The sequence below is a fragment of the Erythrolamprus reginae genome, chromosome 1 (genome assembly GCF_031021105.1).
Source record: "Erythrolamprus reginae isolate rEryReg1 chromosome 1, rEryReg1.hap1, whole genome shotgun sequence".
NCBI lineage: Eukaryota > Metazoa > Chordata > Lepidosauria > Squamata > Dipsadidae > Erythrolamprus > Erythrolamprus reginae.
Window position 1 is genome coordinate 340,363,970 of NC_091950.1, and position 27,331 is coordinate 340,391,300.

The following is a 27,331-nucleotide window of genomic DNA, read 5'->3' on the forward strand; positions in this document are numbered from 1 at the left end:
ACTTTCATTATTTTTAATTAAAAATTGTACAAATATTGACAGAAATATTTAATTACCTTAAATTAGTACTACACATACACAAAAGCATAGTGAGAAGGTGACACGTGTGACCAATTTTTAAGCTCTTTCTGATGGATAAATCAAATTTAAAAGTTTGAATTAATGGGATCCATATTGATACTCAGAATATTTTGGTATATGGCTTTCAGAATCACTATCCACACCGGTTATGGCTTACAGGAATTGTACTATTGCCTATCCCTGCCACTCCCCACCTGCAAAAAGTCATAGATTGACGAATGTTTCCTACAGGAAACATTTGAAAATACAGTTCCACCTTCATCTATTCACTTTTCTAAATATTCAGCTTTCTAAATATGATTTGGATTACATTCAGCTTTCTAAATACAATTATATATACAGTATATTGAATATATATCAGAGATTTCTACAAGGAGCTTGTGGCAATTTAATAAAGGGGACAATGTTTCTATTTTATTTATGTGTGTGTGTGTACAGACACACAAAAGCATAGCGTATATAAATCAACCATATGTATATGGTTGATTTTCTGTCAAAATCATCCTATTAATTTCCAAATATGGGAGGCAACAACTTTGCTTTCCTTTTGCCTCTCAGCCTCACACAGAGGCCATTTCAAGGGAGATAATTTTTTTTATAGTCGACAACTTTAATTTACATGGTTACATGTTTTGCTGATATTTTATCACTTACCAGCAAAATATGTAAATAAATACACACACTCACACATGCAACATATTTTTGCTGATAATGAAAAGGAAGGGAGACTACTATAGATCTATTCTGGGCTTATTTGAACATATACTCGCTACTTCGTGATTCATTTTTCGTGGATTCACTATTTCACAGGTTTTTTTCGAAGGGAAAATAAAGCTGGGGCAGGGACTGTTTGTGTGTGCGTGGGAGGTGCAGCAGTGGCCTCCTTCAGCCCGCGCAGTAGCTGAGAGAAGCTGGTCTCTCTCAGTGGTCAGCATCGGGGGTTGTTAACAATACAGGAAGGTTTTAAAGTCCAAATACTCGTTAAATTCATAAAAAATATCTTTCCTTTACTTCGCAGAAATTCATTTTTCGCGGGTGGTCTTGGAACGCATCCCCCGCAAAAAACGAGGGATCACTGTATATATATATATTATATTTACAGCAGCACGAAGCTTACAATTTCAGCCTGATGATGGTGAATGTGATTTCACCGAAACGTCGCATAGACACTCAAAATATTACACGGGGCAAAACCCGAACTCAGAACAATCTACATACATATACCTGTGAAAATCTACGAAAACAAATATATATGTATGTATTTATGTATGTATGTATGTATGTATGTATGTATGTATGTATGTATATGTATGACTTATTCCACTAAATATAAGCACTATTTTTTTAAAAAAAGATCATTCAGTTCAAAAGAAGTGAGATGTTTCCATTAAATCAGGAAAGAGTAACATTGTTAACCTTAGACATATTAAAGTTTTTGTTGTTGTTTGATAGTTTAATACATTTTACCTGATACCTGGAATTTTTTAGGAGTTCTGTTTTATCTAAACCTACCTTTTTATCATATACATCTTGCCAATTTATTCCAACAAAGAAGCTATGTCGCATAATTTCTTTAGCATCATCTGGTCCTCCACCAAGACTATTAGGGGGAGAGTATAAAGTTCTTATTAGTGAAAAAAAGTAAAAAGGGGGGGAAAGTACACAGAGACTTTTTTTTAATTATAAAATTTGCCACTACAGTATATAGAATATAGTTCAATAGAGAGACATTACCAGCTAATTCCTGTTCACTGGGAGGAAAAGGGCATCATGTTGCTTAAACATGAATTTTCTAAAAAACAATTCTCATTTCATTCTTTTCTATTCCCTTGTACATTTTGTGTGTGTGTTTGTGTTTATTTATTTATTGTATTCAACTTCTATGCCGCCCAATCCTGAAGGACTCAGGCTGTCTTATAACAATACAAAAAGATGCAAATACAATAAAAAGAAGTCAAATATAAATATTTAAAACTATAAACCCCAGTTAAAAACCCAAAACTCAAACAATCCAATCAACACATATGCATACCATTCAGTACAAATTGGCCATGACAGATGTCAAATTCATTGGGCCCCAGACCTGCCGGTAAAGCCAGGTCTTCACAGCCTTTCAGAAGACCAGTAGAGTGGGAGCAGTACGGACATTGCGGGGGGGAGTTGGCTCCATATATTTTAATACTAAAATATATCCGCTATACTTTAATCTTACCGTTTATTTGGATCTTTTATCAGGAGACCTGAAAGCAATGATTTTGCATCAGATGACAGAGTTCGGGGAAACTTTATATCTTCCATTAGAATGAGTTCAAAAAGTTTTTCATGATCCTGGTTGTAGAATGGCAATCTGCCGCACATCATTTCATACATAACAACTCCAAGGCCCCACCAATCCACTGCACGCCCATAATCATTGTCTTCCAGAACCTAAAATAGCAATATCAGGGCATTAACACAAATATATTTACCTGACAAACAGATTACTTCTAAATTAATTACCCTTTAAAAGAGAGTATTATCATAATTTTCTAAGGAAAAGGAAAGTATTATATTTAGTTTTTGTTTAAACAAGGCAGCAACTTCATTACAAGGTCATTACCCTACTAGGTAAACACATTTGTGCATGATTAAAAAGCTAACCTTTGAGCATCTATTTTTAAAAGTATCCATTATGTGCCTTGAGCTCTATTTTATCTATTAAAATCAAGAATTCAATTCAGTGTAGTGGAGTACAGTCCTGGTCATAAGGTATTTCATTTTTCATCTTCCACTACAGAAGCACTGATCTGGTTGCAATAGTTCTGGAGATACCACAAGGAGTAGAGTATAATTCTGGAGATACCATGAGGAGTAGAGTATCTTCTGCTCGCTATGTTATGACATTGTTATGACAAAAATTAATGCTCTGAGCTGTGTTTCTCAACCTTGGAAACTGTTAAGATCAGTGCAAACTTCGACTTCTAGAATTCTTCAGCCAACATACTGGCTGAAGAATTTGGGGAATTGGGGACCACACAGCTCAAGTTCCTAAGGTTAAGAAAGACTGCTCTAAAGATTGAACAACATATAAGACATAGGCTTGCTTTATCGTTTGCCATTCAATTTGTTAAGGGATCTGCAGAACCCTTGAATTATCAAGGACATACACAGAGGAAAATGTGGAGTTCCAGCAGATATCCAGGAGAGATGAGTAATTATTCATTCATTCATTCAAAAGATACATTAAAGTTTATAAAATAGTGTTTACTTTAGAAATATCATACTCAAGTTAAACAGTTCGGCCATACACATTCAAATTAGTCAATATCACTCAATACAATAATAATAAGCCTGTCTTTGTCTTACGTATCAGACATACATCTTACAATTACATCAAATTAACACAGACCTTACTACATCAGTCACAGTGAATCAGCAGAAAGAACAGAGAGAGCAGAGAGAGAATCATGCTTTCTGGCCCTCTCTTATGGCGATTTGCAACGCTACTTCTTTAAGCTATATACTTCAATACATACAGACATTCACTGTTAGCTTGATTATACATTGCAAGCCCAACTGTTTTATACAAAGTACTAAACAGTGTAATGCAGCATACAGAGCATTATTTTCTATTATTCATCAAAATAATTCTGTGAGGAAGCTTGGAGAGCAATTGGGCAAAGCCATCTACTGAACTTTCTTGGCCAAGGGTAGATTACAATCAGGTTATCCAACAGCTTAGCCACTACATGACATTATCTTTTTAATTATTACATTTAGTTGTATCATTTTAGGGTGGATTTAGCATTTTTATCCACCTATCAAGTTCTTCCAAAGGATCTGAGATAGAGAAATGTTGGTATTTGTTAAAGGTATCATTACAGGATGTAAACTGTACCAAGTAAAGTAGCATTCTATAATTGAGTAATGGTAATTCTGTTAATGTCAAAAGTCTTCAAGCAGTATGCTAGATTTTGGGGATTGCACCCAAAGCACCTTTCCTATTGATACTAACTCTATTCTCTTCTGCTACTGTCGTTTTACTTCTATTTGCAGGTCTTTCTATTTTGTGATTTTCTCCAATTCTTTTCCTTCTATTCTGCTGTCTTCAGGTACAACATCCACTATCGAGACATTTTTGTTTTTCTTATCAATAGTTAACTTTTCAGTGTTGTGTAACAGGTGCTTATGGTCAGTTGCACATTCAGGCAGATGTTTAGGCTGGATTTGGTCTTTTTGTCTATCTATTGAGTCCTTTCCAAACCTCTGGGATAGATAAATGTTATTTAATAATATTAAATATGTTGTTACAGGATGTAAGCTAAAATAGCTTTTTGCAATTGACTGGTGATTTTTGTCAATGCTGATAGCGTTCAAGTGGTGCTCCAGACGTCTTGCCATTCTGTTCAAGGCTAAATGATTTAATTTTATTTAATACCGATTTTGTTTTCTTTTGCCAAAGTATTGCAATTTCTACTATCTAGACTTCTTTTAAATCTTTCTTATCAATAATTATTATGTGGCAGATGCTTGTTTGCTTGAATTTTAAAATCCCAGAGCACTTTAGCTTCTTCATTTTCTATTACTTTGTCTGTTTTGTGGTCTCACTAGTTCTTGCTTGCAGGAAAGTGGTATTTCTTGGAGATATTCCAATGCACTGTTATTGGTATTTTGTCATGACATTGTTATTGCTGTTCTTACTATAGTTAGGACTGCTGGAACAAAGAAAATATTCCTATCTCCCCACCCCACCCAGTATCATATGATGCGATGCAATTGTATACCTCGTTGTATGAGAACTCCTTTCATTGTTAAAGTACACCTGTAAATTTATTTAATGGCATTAAGATGAAAAAAGAGAAGTATTTTTTCATATAATGAGAATATGCCTATAAAACTGAATGAAGCCTAAATAAATGGGGTACAAGCATGTATTCCATTTATGTTTAGGAAGAGTTTACTTACATAGAAATAAAAGCAGTGTTTTAGAGCTTTTCTGCTGGTTTAATAATCAATGCAATAAAGTACTACTTTTCAGTAAGTCAGTAAAATCTATCAGTTGGTGCACAGGTGTCAACTCACCACATCACATCACATCCCCTTCACGGAGCTGAGGTGGCCATGGCCTATTCATGACACATCTGACCCATAGGCCACCAGTTTGACACTCTTGTGTTAGTGTATTAACACAATGTAAACTATCCTGGGACTTTTCTATTGATAATAAATTGATTAAATAAAATTTAATTGATCATATAAAATGACTTAAACTATTTCAGTTTATACATGAATAAAAATGTTAGAGCGATGTTATTGTTACATAACTCACATATCTATTGTAATATATTTAGAATGGGGATCCCCTTTTCCATTAAAAGCAAAAAAAAAAAATTCCATGGCAAAATGTCTGAGGTTTTTAAAAAAAATAAAATTGGGTAGTGATTTTAAATCCATCTTTGAAGTATTATAAAAACTGTACTTCAGAAAAACTGAAAAATAAAAATTACTTACTTTCTGAGACTCCCCCAATTCCAGATTAATATTGTTTTATAGCACAATGATATGAAAATATATTCAAAACTTAATTGTTACTAAGTAATGAGTTCTTACTCTCAAGAATGTTTGCATGTAAGTCCATCTTTTATGTCAGGATTTAATATGAATAACAAAGAATATTGACAATAAAACTAATTTAATCAAAATTACCATTATATGAAAACAATTACCAATCAATTGTTCTGTAGATTCTTACTTGGCGTTCAAATAATTTTTATTTTTACACTATTATAAAAGTACATCTTCTAGGATTCCAAAACCACCTTATTCAACCTTCCCCATCTGTCACCATCTGCTTCTTTTTAGCATGTACTTTTTGTGTGATCGCATAAGCATGTGAAAAATAACTAATATTCATATGATTATCTGTTCATGCATTTGAGGGCTGGACATAATGAAGCTGAAATGCCAAAAATGTACTTAACACTTTAAGTGTTGTTGTAGTTTATGTGAGCAACATTTTGTTTTAAAATTGTTGTACATTTAGAGGGATTAATAAATAATGCTAATTCAACAGAAATGCAGCCACTGCAAGAAAACAGTAGTTTACTATATTAAGAAAAACAGTTTACTATGATTTCAGTGTAAAATAAGGTGGGGGTTTTTTCATAGTGCTTGCAGAGTTCTCTGATAGAACAAAAATTCTATAAATGCCTAACTCGGCAATGAAGATTCATTAGTAAATCCCAAATTATTACTAATTTTGATATGCAAGAAGAAATACAATAGTTCAGCTAGTTCAGTTTCTAGGGAAGAAATGGTCAACTGAAGATGGTTCTGCTAAAAGTTGATCCAACAACCATTACAAATAGTTAATGGTGATAGACTGGTAGAGGTTAATAACAATATAGTTTTTTCAAGGAGACTCACTCTGCAAAAGGATGGCACAGATTGACTACAAAGAACAGCATGGAAAAGTAGCAATAATAGAGCATTGGAGTATCTGCAAGAAATACCATTTGCTTGCAAACAAGACCTAGTGGAGTTCTAAAGAAACAAAGTACAAAGTAATAGATACCGAAGAAGCTAAAATGCTTGGGGATTTTAGAATTCAAACAGGCTGCCACATAACACTCCAGACTTAACAATTCTTGACAAAAAAGTCTGATGGTGGAGATTGCAAAACCGTAGACAGCAGAATAGTAGAGAAAGAACTGAGAAAATCACAAAATATGAAGACCTGCAAAGAGAAGTAGAATGACAAATAGTACAGGTGAAACTTGAAAAATTAGAATATCATGCAAACGTTCATTTATTGCAGTAATGCAACATAAAAGGTGAAACATAATATATGAGACTTACTACATACAAGGCAAGATAGTTCAAGCCGTGATTTGTCATAATTGCAATGATTATGGGGTATAGCTCATGAAAACCCCAAATCTACCATATCAGAAAATTTGAATATTATATATGATCAATAAAACAAGGATTGTAGATAGAATAATATTGGACCTCTGAAAAGTATAAGCATGCATATGTACTCAGAACTTGGTTTGAGCCCCTTTTGCAGCAATTACTGCCTCAATGCAGCGTGGCATAGAAGCTATCAGCCTGTGGCACTGCTGAGATATTATGGAAGACCAGGATGCTTAAGTAGCTGCATTCAGCACCTTCTGCACTGTTCAGTCTCATGTCTCTATATTTCTCTTGGCAATGCCCCATATATTCCCTATGGGGTTTAGGTCAGCCAAGTTTGCTGGTCAATCAAGCTTATGATCATTGAACCAGGTTTTGGTGCTTTTGGCAGTGTGGGCAGGTGCCAAGTCCTGTTGGAAAATTGAAGTCAGCATCCCATAAAACTCGGCTGCTGAAGGAAGCATGAAGTGCTCTAAAATCTCCTGATAGACAGCTGCAATGACCCTAGAGTTAATGAAGAAAAGTGGACCAACACCACCAGATGACATGGCTTCCCAAATCAACACAGACTGTGGAAACTTTTGCATCTCATTTGGAAACCAAGGACCCAGAGTATGAAGGAAGATTGGAGAGGCACACACAGCAAGATGCTTAATCTAGTGTGAATGGGTCTGCCTTTCCTGTGTCGAATGAGGAGAGCACATCTTTAACCTTCTGTCCTGGCCACTTTTTACATAGGTATTTATAGTTTTATGGACCAGAGTGGGTGTCTCTCTAATTTCCACTTTGGATATCACTTCCAGAAAAACAGATTAAAAATAAAGTAAGCAAAACTATAGCTCCCAAAATTCTAACAGGAACTTTTAGACCTGGATATGGCCTATCAGAAAGTTGATCTTTTCCTTCCATTTTTCTCCACCATGTTTCAGAACATGCTGTTTATTTAATCATCTCATAGTCTTGGCTATTTTAGAGTTCTGGGGAGAGATCTGTACTCCCCAGAGTATCCAGAACCATTCGTGGATGTTAGATAAAGTTATTAGCATGTATCATTAAGAAACTGGTACTGAAAAAATATAAAGATCAAGAACAGGGCTACAGAAAGAAGAAGCTTATAACAAATGATTCTGAAGTCAGAATGCAACCCCAAGATAGCGGCAGATACCTGGAATGCCTTATTCTCTCACAAGCCCCTAAGATAAGATATTTTCTTCTATCAAACTACCTGCTTTATAAATGATGTTTTTTTCTCACATGCAAGGAGTAGGTGGAACATTACTATGACACCTGACATATGTATACAGTGGAATACTATTGGAAAAGGACTATATAGTTTTATGCCTTCCCCCTACATTTGACTCATTAGTTTGCTTATAGGGAAGAGGCGAAGATTCTGGTGGACTAATGCAATAAAAGAAACCTGGTTCTAAATATTAATAAAACAAAGGAGATGACTCTAGATTTTAAAAAGAGCTGGGATAGACATACGTCACTCAGTATCAAAGATGTAGCTATAGAGGTGGTCAAAACTATCTGGGGGTGCAGATAACTAACAATCTAAATTGGTCTCTCCATATGTCCTTAGTGAAGCATGAAAATCAGCATCTGCATTTCCTGTGTCGGATGAGGAGAGCACATCTTTCTCCTTCTGTTTTGGCCACTTTTTACAAATGCACAATTGAGAGCATTTTAACAAACCACATCACTGTTTGGTTTGGTGGCTGCAGTGCCTCATAGAGAAAGTCCCTTCAAAGTAGTGAGGACAGTCAAGATTAATTAAGGGAAGCGTGCTTCCTATTATTCAGGATTCTGCTTATAAGCACTATGTGTTTAGAGCTCAAAGTATTGTTAGAGATACACCACTTTATTGTCTGTTTCTGTTGCTCCCCTCTGAGAGGACTTTTTGAAGTATTTCTAACAGGACTACCAGATTCTGTAACAGCTTTGTTCCCCATGCCATCCATCGGGCAAACTCACAAGATTCATTTCTCTTGCCATATATATGTATACATCCGAATCAGTCTGTATTGTTTCTCCGTGTCATATATGTGGGCATGTGCATAATTCTGTATTTTATTTATTTAGTCATATTTATGTAGTGTATACTAGAAGTGGAGACCCTTTGAAAGTAGTATTCTACTTTCTATGAAATGTCCTTTTTATGTATGGTAATTAATGTACATTCAAAGTGATAATAAAGTTATTATAAGTTCAATTAATTAATTATTTTATTTTATTTCTGGGCCGCCGGTCTCCAGCGGGCTCAGGGGGCTTATAAAGGCAATAGAAAAAGTACAAAATGTGAGAAACCCAATAGAAAATCTAAAAACCCCAAACAAAAAACAATTCATATAAATTCAGTCACAATCATTCACTCATACTGTCAGCCGGAGCAAGTTGGCAATGCTCAACAGCCCCAGGCCTTTAAGAGCCTTACAAAAGGCAAGGAGGGTGGGGGCGGTACAAATCTCTGGGAGTAGTTGATTCTGAAGGGCCGGAGTTGCCACAGAAAAGGCCTTTCCGTTAGGCAGCCACAGGAACATCATGGGTCTACTGAGGTAGACCCATGTTTCACCATCACTCTGTGAGCTGCATGGCTACCGATTGGTCTCCAAATGCAATTTAAAGTGTTGTTTGGGATACATGAGGCAGTAAAGCCCTACATAGCTTAGGATCAGATTACTTACAGGACTGTCTACTGCCTCATGTAGAGGCAAATGCCCTCCTTGCCACAGCTGAGAGATATTGTTCTAGGCTCAGCTGTGGATCAAGGAGGACTCCCAAGTTGCAGACCCTCTCTGAAGGGGATAAAGATCCCTCCCCCCAGAATGATGGAAGGACAGATGGAATTGTCTTTGGGAAGCAAAACCCACAACTGCTATGTCTCTGGAGAGGGGCGGCATACAAATCTAAATAATAATAATAATAATAATAATAATAATAATAATAATAATAATAATAATAATAATAATAATAATAATATGTCTTGTCGGGATTGAGTTTGAGGCTGTTAATACCCATCCAGATCCCTACAGCCTCCAGGCACCGGCACATCACTTCCACTGCTTCACTGAATCAACACATAAAAATAATGCAATAAATGTATTACCACATAAGGAAAGGAGAAAGACACATAAAATGCAAACCTGGAACTATTATATAGAAAAAGGCTTACCGTATTTTTCGGAGTATAAGATGCACCTTTTTCCTCCCTAAAAGAGGCTAATAATTTGGGTGCATCTTATACTCTGAATGTAGCTTTTTTTTTCAGCCCCAACTGAGTGCTAAAGATCTTCCCAGCTCTTGCAGGCTCTTTCATTGTTTCTCTCTACGAAGAATGTTTTTCAAGCGCTAAGTCTTTGCAGAATTTTTTTCATGCTCTAAATTGCTCCGAATAAGTTTCTTTCCAGCCCTAAAAGTACTAACGATGTTCCCACCTCTTACCGGCTTGCAAGCTCTTTCATTGTTACTATCTGCTAAGAATGTTTTCCAAACCCTGTCTTTGTAGTCCCCACCCCATTCTCTACTTGCTCCAAATGTTTATTTCCAGCCCTAACCAGGTGCTAACAATGTTCCCAGCTCTTACCAACTTGCAAGCTCTTTCATTGTTACTCTCTGCAAAGAATGTTTTCCAAGCCCTAAATCTTTGCAGGGTTTTTTTCCATTGCTTTACTTGCTCAGAATGTTTCTTTCCAGGTGCTAATGTTACCGGCTCTTACTGGCTTGCAGGTCTTTCATTGTTACTTTCTCTGAATAAAGTTTTTTTTAAGCCCTAACCAGGGGATAAAATAATGTGCTGAAGCTGACCAGACTAAGAATGCTAGCCAGTTGAATACCTGGTAAGCAGATTCTTTCCCCTATTTTCCTCCTCAAAAACTAAGTTGCATCTTATACTCTAGTGCATCTTATACTCCGAAAAATATGGTAACTATAATGAAGCAGCTGAACTTCAATAAAAGGCTCCTTATTCTTCAGTAAAACAACTTATCTAAGAGAACATTGAGCTTGACTCTCTTCTGCTAGCTCCTAAGAGCAGGTTTTATTTTCTAGAGTGAGATTTATTGCCAAACTCTCAATGAAGTTCTGCCAACAGGAAACTCATTGCCCATCTGTCTTACTAAGTGGTTCCCATAAAAACCCTCATCTGTAGAAGATTCTTCAACCTTCTAAACATCATATAATTTATAGATAAAGATGCATAGAATTCACAAGGAATAATAGCTATGCATGTACCAGTCCAGAGCAGACCACAGTTTTCCTGGTTCCATCACAAAATGCAGGGAAAGATCATATTGAAAATCTTGCTTTCAAAACCTTTTTGGTTTTAAGAGACAAATATACTCTAAAGATGATCTTTAAATAAACATTAATGAAAACTTGGCAAAAATATCTTTGCTGTTACCTTAGGTGACAAATTATTTGGATTAAGCTAAAATTCTTTTCATACAGTTATACCAGCAATATCCCTTGAATTTTCTCCAAACTTCACTTGGAAATAAAATTCTCATCTCCTTATTTTCTTTCATCTAATTTGTGAACTTTTCCGAACTAGTTTAACATTTAATTTTCTATGTGTGAAAAGATACATGATTTAAAAGAGAAAGAAAAGAAAAAGAACATTCCTTTGAGAGAAAGGGGGAAGGGAGAGGAAGGGCAGAGGGAGAAGGGAAGGAGTGGGAGAGAATTTACAATTTATATGGGAGATAAACTCCACTAACAAATTGTAAATTTAAAAATTAATGTATATGCCAATGTTTAACTACACTTTTAATTAACTTTAAACAACACTTTAAAAAATTCCTGAAACAAAACCTATAATAAATATAGTACCCTTTGTAATAATATCTGCAAGTATTAAACTATAAATATTACCATATCAAAGCATTTTATGATGAAGAAAATGTAAGATACTAAAATATAAAGTATTGACATACCTCTGGAGCCAAATATTCTGGAGTACCACAGAATGTTTTCATAGTAGCTGCATCTGTGATTCCTTCTTTGCAAAGTCCAAAATCTGTAATTTTTATGTGTCCATCTTTATCCAGCATTAGATTTTCTAACTGTATTTTACAAAGACACATAAAAAGTCATTTAACGACAAAAAAAAACCCCGCCTGCCATGTAATAATTCTATTACGATTTTGCTATCAATAAAAGTAATAATGAAAAATCTGGTATTTTAACGTTTTTTCCCTTTAAACTAGTTTAAAGTCACTTGAACTGATTGAAGTTACAGATTTATTTACCCATCTTTACTTCTTTAACCCAGTTTGCAATGTTTCCATTTTAATATATTCCCTCAATTACTCTTTCTAAAGAACCAATAATGGCTTTTAAAATATTATTCTAAGAAAAACAAAATACCAGAATATCTATTAATTACATATCTTTGTATCTAGTTTGTTATTTACTAATTTCATTTATATAATTGCTATTTATATTTTTACAGCATGATTTTTAGGACTAAGCAAATCCTACAGAAGATGTAGGGTACAAACATGATCTTTTAAAAAGTGGCTCATGTGTGTTGCACCTTGTTTCATAGGTAAACACACAGCCATTTAACCTTAGAAGGAACAACAGCATACCCTTGCATTAAAAAGCATAAATGGAGAAGGAATTATTCTATGGAGTAGTATTCTATCTTCCTAAACATGAAAGAGCGATAACCGGAATTATGTAAAACAGTTCATAAATTGTACAGAAAAGTTAAGTGACAATGTAATTAGCTTATTTTAATGAGCCAAATTCTATACTGTGGGCAACTGGAATTCTAAAGTGCCAGGAAAGAGAACTCAGTTTAATGTATTCATATACTGCGGCCAAAGTTCATTATTCTATAATTATATAGAAATTAAAGGTGTTTGCAGCAAGTCATGAAGACTGAAAAGTTCTATTCACATATGTGCCGTATCATGATGCAAACACTGTTATATAATTATGAATTTATATAGTGATTTCTGATACAATTACATAAATCATGTGATTTTATTTTAGTAGCTACTCCCCTTGCTAAATCATCAATGGAAGTTTCTTCATCATATCAATCACTATTAAGCAAGGTGACCAATTGCTAATCAAGCAGAGAAGCAACCTAGAACTAAGGTGAAATTTCCTGACGGTTAGAACAATTACTCAGTGGAACAAATTGCTTCCAGAAACTGTGAATGCTCCAACACTGGAAGTTTTAAGGAAGAAATTGGACAACCATTTGTCTGAAATGGTATACAGTGTTCCCTCGATTTTCGCGGGGGATGCGTACTGAGACCGCCCGCGAAAGTCGAATTTCTGCAAAGTAGAGATGCGGAAGTAAATACACTATTTTTGGCTAGGAACAGTATCACAAGCCTTCCCTTAACACTTCAAACCCCTAAATTACAATTTCCCATTCCCTTAGCAACCACGTAGATTATTACTCACCATGTTTATTAAAGTTTATTTTTAAAAAATATTTATTAAAGGTGGACGAAAGTTTGGCGATGACATATGACGTCATCGGGCGAGAAAAACCATGGTATAAAGGGGGGGGAACCGCGAAGTATTTTTTAATTAATATTTTTTAAAAACCGTGGTATAGACTTTTCGCAAAGTTCGAACCCGCGAAAATCGAGGGAACACTATAGGGTTTCCTGCATGAGCAAGATGCTGGACTAAAAGGCCTCCAAGGTCCCTTCCACCTCTATTATTCTGTTCATTATGGTAAAAATGAACTGTTCATTATCATAAAAATATGGCATGTTCTAGGAAAATGTAAGTGTTTTCATTCGATTTACTTCTATTTTGGACTCACACTATAGGCTACTACTAATTTGTAAAATATTTGAAGCTTATTTTTTAATTCTTTTTTAAATTTTGGATTGAAATATATAGAAAATATCTTCTCTGGTGTTTTTAGGTTGTTGTTTTTTTCATTCTGAGGATACCTTTTTAGCTATTTTTTCATTCAGAGGATTCCTATGATCTTTTATCTATCGTTGCCAAGTTACATAGAGCAACAAATTATCAGGATAGAGACAAGCAAATGTGGCTGACATTTGAAAAAAGACTTTGGCATTTGAATTTTTTTAAAAAGTTTGATGAAATTATAATGGTTGTGGCAACTATTCAGATGCATCTAGCCATAGATAAATTAAATTCACAAAAGGAATGTGATCTGAAAGCAATAGGTTCATTGGAAAGAAATATGAATGCTACAGATGTAGAATTCACAGACTTAGAACTAACTGATAGTTCTGGTATAGAAAATGGCAATAACACCCATTGGATATATCAAATTTGCTCAACAACCATGTTGACTTTCTTAATGCCCATTGTAAGTAGAATAGAACAGAATTCTTTATTGGGAAAGTGTGATTGGACACACAAGGAATTTGTCTTTGGTGCATATGCCCTCAGTGTACATAAAAAGACATTTGTCAAGAATCATAAGGTACAACACTTAATGGTGTAGAGTACAAATAAGCAATCAAATCATACTGTGAAACAATCTATATAAATCATAAGGATACAACAACAAAGCATGCAGTCATAAATAGGAGGAGATAGGTAATAGGAACAATGAGAAGAGTAATAGTAAGACTTGGTGAAGAATTTGACAGTGTTGAGGGAATTATTTGTATAGCAGAGTGATGGCGTTCATGGGAAAAACTTTTCTTGTGTCTAGTTGTTCTGGCGTGCAGTGCTCTATAGCGTCGTTTTGAAGGTAGGAGTTGAAATAATTTATGTCCAGGATGGTAAAAATGGTTGCTTAATGACCACAACTTCTGACTCAATCCTAAATCCAAACTATCTACATTTGGCCTTTTGAAAAGCTGTAGCTTCTAATTACTTCTCATGAAGAGGAAGAGAAAATATGATCTCAAAATTTGAGTAAGTTCTTTTCACATAGCACAAGGGAATGGCAGAAATAGTCAGTGGACCCAGTGAGGAAAAAGGAATCAAGAATTACAGAAAGTGGAAATGCTCCAGTTTGTTTCTATTACAAGAAAATAAGTCATTAGGAAAAAAAACCAGCTGGATCCACCAATGTGAGGAGACCTCCAAAAGATTATTTAATCCCCAGAGATCATTTCCATCTACATGGGGACAAAAGTAAAGTTAGCTAAGAAACCTAGGAAAATCTGCTTTACATCAAAAAGACATACATCAGACTGGATTTTAGGGAAGAAGGAAGGGCATCTGTTTAAAGTCTTACACTCCACACATTGTAGTAAATGATTCATTCATTTGAAAGCATCATAGGGCTTTACTAACCATCATACAAACGAACATGAAAAAATATCCAAATTCTGAATGAGAATTCAAGGTGATACATTCTCGGGATCTTTTTCAAAAACAAAATCCCAAACTATCCATTAATTCGCTGCTTTCGCTGGCAGAGGGCTGCAGGAGGCTATTGGGCCCAAAATTGGAGCTTGCGAGGGGTGCATATGGCTCTCCTGAGCTCAATTTTCACTGGAAGGAGGCCGTCCCAGCTGAAAAAAACAGAGCCTCTTTTTCCTTCTCGCAGAAATGTCATGGAGGTCTTGTGAAGGGTCAGCAGCTGCCTCAGCCATGTGCAACTCATCAGCAAAAGGAAGAAGATGGCGAAGTGTCAGCTGGGAGCAGCTGACCTTCGCCATCTTCAAAACAGATGTGGCCTACATGACAACTTGGATGCTTGGGGATTGGATGCTCAGCCTGGGTCTTTGTGGGGTGGGGGGATTTTGGATTGCTTTCTATATGTATTTTTTAGCCTCAGATCTTGCTTTCAACTTGTTGCTATCAGTCCTTATCCAGTAAAAGTACCTTTCTCTACAATCATGGAGTTGGGGATTTTCTTTCCTGGGGTTTGAACAGAGGCACATGTGACAATGTCAATACTTAGTTGGGTAACCTTTGGCATGAATTACGGCCTTACAACATCTTCTCCTGAACTGAACCAAGTCTTTTAATTCTGAGCTGTTATAATGTGAAACCAAGATTGTTTGATTGCTTCTGTTAACTGGGTTTTATTGTTGGATTGCTTCTGACTAACAAGTTTCTTTAGTTGGCCCATAGATTTTCAATTGGGTTAAGGTCTGGGAGATTCCCAGGCCATTCCAACAGTGGGATATGATTATCTTGAAACCACACTTTGCACACGGCAGCAACATGACATGGAGCTGAATCCTGTTGAAATATACCGTATTTTTCGCTCTATAAGACGCACCTGCTGATAAGACGCACCTAGATTTTAGAGGAGGAAAATAGAAAAAAAATATTTTGAGCCAAAAAGGGGAGAGGAAGAGAGGAAGGAGTGAAAGAAGGGAGTGAGGGAGGGAAGAAGGGAGGAAGGAAAAGGAAAGCAAGAAATGGAGGGAGGAAAGGAAGGAAGGAAGGAAGGAAAGAAAGAAAGGGGGAAGGGACAGGAACAGAGGAAGGAAGCAAGGAAACTTATGAAAGGGGAGAGTAAGAGAAGAAGGACTGAAGGGAGGGAGGGAAGAAGGTAGGAAGGAGAAAGAAAAGAAGAAATAGAGGAAGGGAAGGTAAAAGAGAGAAAGAAAAAGAGCAAGAAAGAAAGCAAGAAAGAGAGAAAGAAAGAAAATGAAAGAGAAATAAAAATAGAGAGGGGGAATGAAAGAAATGGAATGAGGGAAGGAAGGAGAGAAAGAAAGCAAGAGAAAGAAAAAAGAATGAAAGAGCAAGAGAGCAAGAGAGAAAAAGAAAGAAGGAAAGAAAGAAAGAAAGAAAGGCAACTTCAAAGAAAGGCTCACTGAGCATCTCTCTCTCTCTCTCTCTTTCTATCCCTCTTTCTTTCTTTCTCTTCCTTTCTCTCTCTCCTCTTTCTTTATCTCCTCTCTCTCCCTCCCTCTCTCTTTCTCTCCCCCCTCTCTCCCCCTTTCCCTCTCTCTTTCTCTCTCTCTCTTGCTATCTCTCCCCCCTCTCCCTCTCTCTCCCCCCTCTCCCTCTCTCTTTCTCTCTCTCCCTCTCTTTCTCTCTCTCCCCCTCTCTCTTTCTCTCTCTCTCCCCCTCTTTCTCTCTCTTCTTCTCACTTTCTCTCTCTTGTTTCCTTTCTGTCTGGGCAGATGGCTGCCTTCTGCCTTGGGGCGCGATTCGCCCCCTCTCCTCCTCCGCCGCCGCCTTCTGCCTTGGGGCGCGATCCGCCCCCTCTCCTCCTCCGCCGCTTTCTGCCTTGGGCGAGCAATCCCGGAGTCCGGGACTGTGTGGCTTTGCGCCATGAAGAGGAAACGGCTCCGGCAGCAGGGAAAAGTCGGCCGTTTTCTCTTCATGGCGTAAAGCCACCCTGTCCCGGACTCCTGGATTGCTCGCCCAAGGCAGGGGGCGGCGGAGGAGGAGAGGGGGCGAATCGCGCCCCAAGGCAGAAGGCGGCGGCGGAGGAGAGGGGGCGAATCGCGCCCCAAGGCAGAAGGCAGCGACGTTGGAGAGGGGCAGATTGCGCCCCAAGGCAGGAGGAGGCAGCGGAGGAGAGGAGGCAGATCGCGCCCCAACGCAGGAGGTGGCAGAGGAGGAGAGGAGGCGGATCGGGCGGGCAATAGGGCAGCGTGGAGAAGCCAGGGGCGCATTTGGCCGGAGGCACCGTGGGGAGGCAGGGGCGGCCGCGGCTCCATTTACTCTGAATGCAACACCTCCCCGCCCCCGCCCACCTCCCCGCGGGCTGGCAGGGGGATGGGGAGCACGCACCCGTGGAAAAGGGCGCTCGGGTGTATTTGGGGGTGCACGCCTGCTCACGGGCGTAGCTTACGGGGAACGGTGGGCCAGGCAGCAGCTAGCCAGCCAGCCGGCGGGATGGCGCTTCCGAATTCGCAGCCTCCCCCCCTCCCTGCCTGCATCTTCGCTCCATAAGACGAGGCTGATTTTTCATCCTACTTTGGGAGGAAAAAAACTGCGTCTTATGGAGCGAAAAATACGGTAAATGCTTCATTGTCTTGTAAAAGATCATGTGCTTCAGTTTGGGCTCAAGTATTTTATTAATGTATTTTTAACCATTTATATTCCCATTAATCACAAAAATTCCACCCACACTTTTTGATGTGAAAACAATCCCAGATCATAACACCGACTGGGTGTTTCACAGTACAGTGTTCCCTCGATTTTCGCAGGTTCGAACTTCGTGAAAAGTCTATACCACAGTTTTTCAAAAATATTAATTTAAAAATACTTCACGGGTTTTTTCCCTATACCACGGTTTTTCCCACCCAATGACGTCATATGTCATCGTCAAACTTTCGTCTGCTTTTAAAAAATATTTTTTTAATAAACTTTAATAAATAAACATGGTAAGTAATAATCTAAATGGTTGCTAAGGGAATGGAAAATTGCAATTTAGGGGTTTAACGTGTTAAGGGAAGGCTTGTGATAGTGTTCAGAGCCAAAAAGAGTGTATTTAGTTCCGCATCTCTACTTCGCGGAAATTCGACTTTCGCGGGCGGTCTCGGAACGCATCCCCCGCGAAAAGCGAGGGAACACTGTACATGTACTAATTTAATCAGGATGAAAATGTTCTCTGAGTCTTCTCCTTAACATATTCTATGCCATCACTACCATACAGGGAGATTTTGGTCTCATCACTCTTATTTATTTATTTATTTATTTATTTATTTATTTATTGTTTGTTTGTTTGTTTGTTTGTTTGTTTGTAAGTTTGCCGCACTCTCCTGAGACTCAGGGTGGCTTACAGCAAATTTATGCAAAACACATTAGAAATCTACAATAAAGATTTAAGAGACAGGACAATAGAGGTTCCCCTCAAAAGGCAGCTGCTGAGAGGAAGAATGAAGAGAGAAAATGGAAGTCGGCACTATTAGCTGAAGGGACCTGGAGAAGTCTGACCCTATGGGATCTGACTGCCCGCTGGGATACATGAGGCAGGAGACGGTCCCGTAAGTACACTGCTCCTAAGCCATGTAGGGATTTATAGGAAATGACCAACACTTTAAATTGCATCCCGAGACCAATCGGTAGCCAATGCAGCTCACGGAGAGATGGTGATACATGGGTATACCTCAGTAAACCCATGACATCTCATGCGGTTGCATTTTGGACTAATTGCAGTCTCCAAGGTAGCCCCATGTAGAGCGCATTGCAATAATTGAGCCTCGAGGTGAGGAAGGCATGAATGACTGTGAGAAGCGACTCTCTGCCCAAATAGGGCTACAACTGGTACAACCAGGTAGATCTGTGCAAACGTCTCCCCAGCCATAGCTGAGAGATGTTGATGGGGAGGGTACACAAAGTGCAAGGGAGTACAAAAGAAGTACGGTATTGAGATGGTGCAAAGGGGAATATAAGAGGCATAGTACATATTGGGAAGGGTGCTACAGGGATCAAAAATGGTGTGTGAGATGTGTCATGGGTCAGGTGCATGAGTGTACTCAAGTGGCTGGTATGATACAAGCACATAGGAGCTGGGGGAAACTATACAGATGGGGAAAACCTAACCCAGAGAATTGCAACCTTCTCTGCCTGCTTCCCTATAACTTTCTGGAAAAGACACCAGGGAAGTTTGCAAATGGTGATTATGTGATCATAGGACATTAGGCAATCACTCATCAGTATGAACAGGTTGCTAAGCACCCAGATTGCAATCAAGTAACCACAGGGGTGCTGAGATGGTTAGAATTCTGAGGACCAGTGGTAACCAGCATTCAATCATCATCATTATAACTTGTAATACCAGTAACAATCATTGACCAAATTCTTATAGGTCAAGATCTGCATGAAAATGAAGTGACAGTAGGTATTACAAGTAACAGGATTGCAAACATAGTTACGGTAGGTTCTGGGCTATTGAGGATAAATATACAACTGGAAAAATATTTGCAAACTGTAAACCCATCTTATGTGATCATTCTCTTCAGCGATTAATATCTAGTCCATTTTCCTGTCAAAGAAGCCATCCATAGTCCTTGCTTTAATCAAATAATACCAATTATTCTGAATTATTTAGGCATTGACATGCTTTACCAAAATTAAACCACAGTGGAGAAATATGAATCACTGTACGTACAATGAAAATGAACTACTAACAAAAAATCAACACTTAAGTTTGATTTACCCAAATTTAAAGTAAAAACAAAAGAATCCTCAATGTGTCAAAGCCAGTTGCAATGAGGAAAAAAAAACTCCAATCATGTCCAGCTAGCTGAATATTCAAAATAAACAAAAGGGTTTTTCTGTATTTTCCAAGGTAGGTTAGCAATGAACATTCTATCAGAGCATTTAAAAACTCAACTTGCTGTTTTTATTTATGGAGTTTAATTATAAATGTAGTGGTTTTATAGATATTTGATGAAAAGAAGCAACAAAATTAGCACATTCCTTTATTCATACCACTAAAATGAATCATACTAATGAATTATTTAAACAAATGCCAAGTTATGCAGTTAACAATATAAAATTGAATAATAAGCATTTTGATGAACTTCAATCTAGACCACAATTTTGTAGTCACTTTTTTCAAAATAGCATAACTTTCATAATTACTTTGTTTCTCCCAGTAGTCTCTTCAAAAACAACATTTTGATTACTTTTTTTTACCTTGAGATCACGATATACAATCTTTCCAGAATGCAGATAGTCCAAAGCAGACACAATTTCTGCACCATAGAAGCGTGTGCGATCCTCAGAGAACACCCGCTCTCTCGACAAATGGAAAAACAGCTGCAGGGTAAACAGCAGGGACAGGATTGCAATAATTACTGATTTAGTGGGGGAAATTAACACAAACATAAAACACCTCTCATCACCATATTGTGATGATAGATAGTGTACTCTCAGTGGACGTTCAGCACTCTTAGATAGCAGCTGGTTTATCTTTTCCAGGTTTCCAAGGGGAAAAAGCGAGCTGTTAAATCAGCATTTTAATCAATATACCAATCTTGTTTAAGGCATTTTCCTTGCTACCCATTTAACCTTCAGTTACCAGAGGAAAAATGTGCATCATCATCATTCTCTACTTTTTTCTTCTTTCTCATTTTTTTTTAATTTGTAGCAAAGAAACTAATTTAGGAATTCTACCAATCACTCTACCAAAGCCTCTATATTAAACAAAATAATGAGCATGATTTAAAAAGTGTGTTTGCGGTCACCAAATCTAGGCAGGACAATTTAAAAAAACAATCAAATTCAATCCATTTCAGATCAGAAATTTCAGTTAAAGCATCAGGATGACTATTCTAGCCTTTGCTTGAATATATCCAGCGAAAGGCAGCCCACTTTTCTGAGTAACTTATTCCACCATAAAGCTCCTCTTCATATAAGGATTCCCACCCATTGACCCCAAATTTCATTTGGAGGATGTGGTTTTATCTAAATCTATTACTCCTTTTTCTGTGGTTAGAATCAGAGAGAACATAACTTGAATTACTTATGTGTGATATTTTTTCCCCAGGAATTTAAACACTGTTCAGTTTTTCAACATTAAACATATTCAGCATATTAAATCTTTCTTTTTTACAAAGGGTTAGTTTCTTCATCTTGTTTTCTTTCATGAAGTTATCCCGATGTGTCTGAATATTGTTCAAAGTATGATGCACAATTCAGGTAACCCTCAACTTATAATCATAATTGGGATGAGAAGTTCTGTTGCTAAGAAAGGCAGTTGTTAAAGGAGTAGTGTCCAATTTTATATCCTTTTTGCCATGATTGTTAAGCAAATCACTGCATTTGTTAAGTGAATCATACGGTCATTAAGCAAATACAGGTTCCCTTGTTAATTTTGCTTGTCAGAAGCTAGCTGAGAAGGTCACCAATGGTGATCATATTAGCCAGGATGCTACAAATGCTGAAAATACATGGTAGTTGCCTGACACTTAAATTTTGATCACATGACTGGGACTACCAAGACACTTATAAATGGTAGGAGGACTGATTGTAAATCACTTTTTTTCAGTGCAATTTTAACTTAGAATGGTTATAAGTTGAAAACTGCATGTACTGTCATAGTACTCAAATTTAGGATCTGAGTAACACAAGATAAAGTGGAATTATTACTTCTCTCGATTTGGAAATAGCTATGCAACCTAAAATTGTATTTGCATTTCTCAGCGTAACATGACACTTGTTATATTCAGTTTGCAATCAATTATTATTCCATCATATTTTTTTATAAATGCCATTAGTCTGTAATGGTCTCTTTAATGCCAATGCATTTGTTACCTAAGGTTTTTGCATCTGTCTCTTAAATTTCCTCATTTATTTTTAGCCATTCCTCTATCTCATCAGGATCAATTTAAATAATATTTCTCTCTTATAGAATATTTGCAGTGTTGTGTCATTTGCAAATCTGTTAAGTTTACCTTTCATTTTTTTTCAAGTTACTTAACACCAGAGCACTGAATCCCTTAGCATACACTTTTCTTCAAATGAATTAGCAATTACCAATGAGCACTCTTTCGGTACAATTTTTTAAAGTGTTTATTCAATTTTTCAAATTTAAAAGAAAAACACAATAATTTTGCACAGAGCAAAACCAATCTCTTATATCTGTTCAACTACTTGCTATCAATCTTTAACTTTACACTGTTTACACAGATCATTCATGTTTGCTTAGTTCTTATATTTCTAGGTACTTTTACGTTCTATCCAAATATATAATTTCTGTCAAGTACTGTAATATTCTAAGTTGTCTAGTCCTTTGATCTGCATCCTCAGTCTACCCATTTCTTGTATATCTTGTCTATCGCTACATTTTCTGGTGGTACTATTTTATTTTTCCAAAACTATGCGTAACAGTTCTGAGCTGCAGTTATTATATGTATTATTAGATATTGGGGTTTTTTTCCATACTGTTTCTTATTGATTCCTAATAAAAACTGTTCTGGAAAAAACTGGTTCCATTCCTATTATTTCCTTAATCCATCTTTGTATTGTCTTCCAGAAACCCTTAACTTTGGGACAGGTCCACCATTGGTAAAAAGTTAATACCAGAGTACTAAATCTCTTAGCATACACTTTCTTCAAATGGAGTCTTCTTAATTATCAACATTAGATTGACTACTCTGCAGTCACTCCATTCTGCTTTCTAAATAATTTTTTTCTTCTTTCACTTTTTCTTCTATTTGATCAAGTCTGATTCTCCCAGGCAGCCTGGACAAATCCCCATAACTTTCTTGGCATTTTTTTTTTCTGAAATGGAAGGAAATGGATTGGGTTAAGGATATACAGCTGGCTTTATGCTGCAACTCATGGTTTCCATCCTGATGCTTTAACCATTATACCAAACTGGTTTAAAAAAAGAAAAGAAATAATATTTGGTGCCTTCCAGTTTTATAGTATTTCACCAGTTATCTAAAATTTCTAAAAGATAATGAATATACAGTATATCATTATCCCCAGATAATGGTAACTCAGGTGATTCAGCTTCCACAAGGATAAACAGAACTAGATACAAAGTTACTGTAGTTCAGAAAATTGAGCTAATAACAATAATTAGAAGCACAGAATAAACTTGGAATGGAGCTCAGATATCACTTAATCCATTCCCTTGCTTAGTGTATGATCTAAGAAAGCATCTCTCAGTAGATGCTCTCTCTGCCTTCCATAAATCTCTAAAGACCCATCTCTGCTGGCAGGCTTGGGGCCATTGAAACTCTGATCTCTTGCCCCGCCTGATAAATGAATGTTCGCTGTATAATTCATGAATCCGGTTGTCTAATATTTAACTGTGGGTTTTTAGATTTCTAAACATGTAATAAACAAATAATCAATCAATCAATCAATCAATCTAGTCTCTGAAGACCTCCAAAAAAAGAGAACCACATTTGGCAGCTTGCCTGAGAGCTCATATAGGTAGTCCTCAGGTTATGACCATTGATTCTACCAAGGATTCAAAACTACAACAGCACTGAAGGAATAGTAATTACAACCAATCCTCAGAAACATGGCCATTGCATTTATGGTCACATGCCCAAAATCTGGGTCCTTTGCAGTCCTCCCACATTTACAACTGCATGTGTTTCAACTTTACCTCTCCACCTATCTTCCTCCCATCTATACTATTTTGACCGCCCTGCACTTTGCTATCCTATATTCTGCCCTGTATCCCACCACCACCCCTCACTGCTCCCAGCTGACCTTCGCCATCTTCTTCCTTCTGCTGATGAGGTGCACCTGGCCGAGGCAGCTGCTGGCCCTTCACGAGACCTCCACGACACTTCTGCGAGGAGGAAGAAGATGGCGAAGGTCAGCTGGGGGTGGTGGGGTAGGCGACAGCAGCAGAGTGCAGGGCAACCAAAAGGGCTGAGATGGGGAGAGGTAGGTGAGAGGGAGTTGAAGTGGAGACAAGCATGGCAGAATGGCAAAGCCTCCTCTGCTCAAAGGAGCTCACAGGACCCAGATGGTGGGGAACAGCACGACAAAGATGGCAGTTCATGCAGGGCAGGAAAAAGGTGAGGTCTTCACTTAATAATAGCATGATCCTCACCTAACAACCACAATCAAAGACTACTGGAACTGCCTTCACTAGTGATGTGGTCAACTAATGACCATTGCACTTAGCAACAGAAATTCCAGCCCTAGTTAGGATCATTAAGTACTCAAGATGAACAGTCTTCTGATGAACAGCCTGCTTCCCTGTAAATTATTGGTCTGCCTTTGGAGCACTAGAAATTATCCACACCTTATGCTACATAACTTTAAATATATCTTAACACTGCTGTCAAATTTAGCTTTTGTTGTCATTTCTACAGACTAAAAGTTATCCTAGATTCTTTACCATTCTACATCGGATTTGTTTTTCAGGTATTTTACCATTTTGATAGCCTTTCTCTATCTCAAATTTTTCACTGTACCTTTTAGAGCAATAATGCCTAGATCTGCACATAGTATTCCAAATGTGTTTTGAAGAGAACAGATTGGATTAGAACACTTAATTCTTGTGACATGAATTTGATGTTCTTGATAATGCATCTCAGGAAGGCATTTACCGTATTTTTCGGACTGTAAGATGCTCTGGACTATAAGACACACCTAGCTTTTGGGGAGGAAAACAAGAAAAAAATCTGCCTCTGCCTCCTAGCAATTTGCCTCGTCGCCGCAAACAGCCTGGTCAGCTTCAGCATAATCTGACTTAGCACAAGTTGATTGGAGGTTGGATCTGCCTCCCAGGATACCATCTATCAGCTGTTCCAGGCAGCAGGGATCACCACCACCTATCGCCAACCATCACTGCTGCCTATCATTGCCTCTCCGTGCGACCCATTTTCAAACTCCTCATATCCCATTTTCAGTCTCAGCACATCTCCATTTTCAGCTGTTTCCAGGTGGTGGGGATGGCAGCAATCCCCACCACCTGGAATGGGCCAAACATTTGGTGCATGCGGAAGTGTCAATAGGTGGCGGCAGCAATGGACAACAGTGGTGATGGGCAATGGCGATTTCAACAGCCTGAAACAGCTGATAGGTGGTATTCTGGGAGGCAGATCCAACCAACAATCAGTTCCTTGTGCTGCAAGGAGGCAAATTGCTGGGAGGCAGAGGCTGAAGGGTGGGAGCCAGCAGTTGGGTGAGGCTTTGGCAACATTCACTGTATAAGACACTCAGACATTTCCACCCACTTTGGAGGGGGTGCATCTTATACACTGAAAAATATGGTACCTTTTATGTATTCTATCACACTTCTGATTGACATGGGCACCCAGATTCTCTTCACATGTACTATTCCAAGCCAGTTCACATCATCCTATATTTATATCTTATATTTTCCTGTCCAGATGAAGAACTTCTCTCTGCTAAATTCTATTCTGCTCATTTCAGTTGGTGCTCAAGCCTGTCTTAGCCCTACCTCTCAGCTTTGTCCTAACTGCAAACTTTGTAAGTGTCCCACAGGCTATTAAACAGCATATGATCCAACACAAGAGCCCTATAGCATTCCAATCAAAAGTTATTTTCAAAATGAAATGGTCATTAATGAGCTTTCTTTTTGTTCGATGATTCAGTCAACAGAGAGTCCTTCTCCGTTAGTGCTTCTAATAGCTGTTAGAAACATATTGCTCCAGTTCTTCAAGAATTCTATATTTTCAAGAGGAGCAAAGTAAAAGCTAAGTAATTCAGCCTTCTCATAATAACTCATTATCATTTTAATATTTTTATTTTTAATATTTTTTCCTCACAATGGCGCACATTGTTTTTGATTTTCTTTTTAATGTAGCCAGAAAATCTTTCTCTGTTGTTTTAGGTACTTCAAACCTGAACTCATTCATACTAGCATCTTTAGATTTCTGTTATTTTCCTTTCTTAGGGGAACTGTTTTCTTCTTCAGTATGTTACTTGATAGAATTTCCCATTCTTTCTGGGAAATTTTATCCTTAAATATTTGATGCCATTTTATCCAACCTAACTCCCAGCGGAATTCATTAAGATCCACATTCTGATCTTATCAAAGATACAACCATATATTTCCATTGCATTAATAAGTCATTCATTAACTTCATTAATTAAATAATTTATGTAATGCTATATGATATCAATTGCAGCAACTTTGTTCATATGCATTGAGAATTCAATAGCAATCTAATTCCAGCAATTATTAAAAATGGGATTCCTTTACAAGCTTTGTTTTTTTGATATTAAATCTAATTTATACTATCATAAGAATTTAACTTTCTCTCCCAAAATACTCTAGAATAAAAAGTTAATTCAGAACTTGAATAGCCTCACCAAAATATTTCTAATACGAAGCTTAAATCAAACAGAATTACAGAAGAAATGCCGAGTATGAAATAAGGATCATGGTATACACATGTGCGTGCACACACACGTACATACGCACGCACGCGCGCGCACACACACACACAAACACACACACACACACAAACATTGGGGAAGAGAAGGAGAGACAGAGAGAGACCTTTTGTCCATGTGAAGGATATCACTCTGTCTTCAATTGCATTTTTTTTCATAAGCAAACTGTTTTAATAGACAACTCTATGGCAAAACATAGAGGTAAATTGTCCAAAAACTGAAGTTTTAAAAAAGGATAAAACATTCTAATACTTTCAAAGGTAGTCTTCAGTGAATTAATATTCTGAGACTTAATCAGCATAAAATGCCTTTTTAAAAAATCCAAACTTCCCTAACATATACAGTGGTACCTCTACCTAAGAACGCCTCTACTTAAAAACTTTTCTAGATAAGAACCGGGTGTTCAAGATTTTTTTGCCTCTTCTTAAGAATCATTTTCTACTTAAGAACCCGAGCCTGGAAAAATTTCCCAGGAAATTTGAGAGTGGCACAAAGGCCCGGCCAGTTTTCTGCCATTCCCCCTTTAATCCCGGCCATCTCAGGCTTTTCTGGGCTGCGGTGGCGTTTAAGGAGGCTTTGGTAGTCCAGTGCGAACAAAGCATTTTCCTTTCTCTGGGCACTTGAAGAGGGA

The 27,331-nt window shown here is 37.4% G+C and overlaps 1 protein-coding gene across 5 annotated transcripts in view; it reads right to left on the minus strand.

Moving 5' to 3' along the window:
• AKT3 (AKT serine/threonine kinase 3) overlaps positions 1-27,331 on the minus strand; it is a 141,627-nt gene that overhangs the window by 19,370 nt on the left and 94,926 nt on the right. For all 5 annotated transcript variants that reach the window (XR_011557463.1, XM_070734039.1, XM_070734040.1 and 2 more), the window contains 4 exons: positions 20,497-20,619; positions 11,910-12,038; positions 2,294-2,508; positions 1,594-1,681 (listed from right to left, as the gene is read on the minus strand). Coding sequence is in view for 4 of the 5 variants with exons in the window: in XM_070734039.1 (XP_070590140.1) it covers positions 1,594-1,681; positions 2,294-2,508; positions 11,910-12,038; positions 20,497-20,619 (555 nt within the window). In the remaining variant the exon portion in view is untranslated. The remainder of the gene's footprint in view (positions 1-1,593; positions 1,682-2,293; positions 2,509-11,909; positions 12,039-20,496; positions 20,620-27,331) is intronic.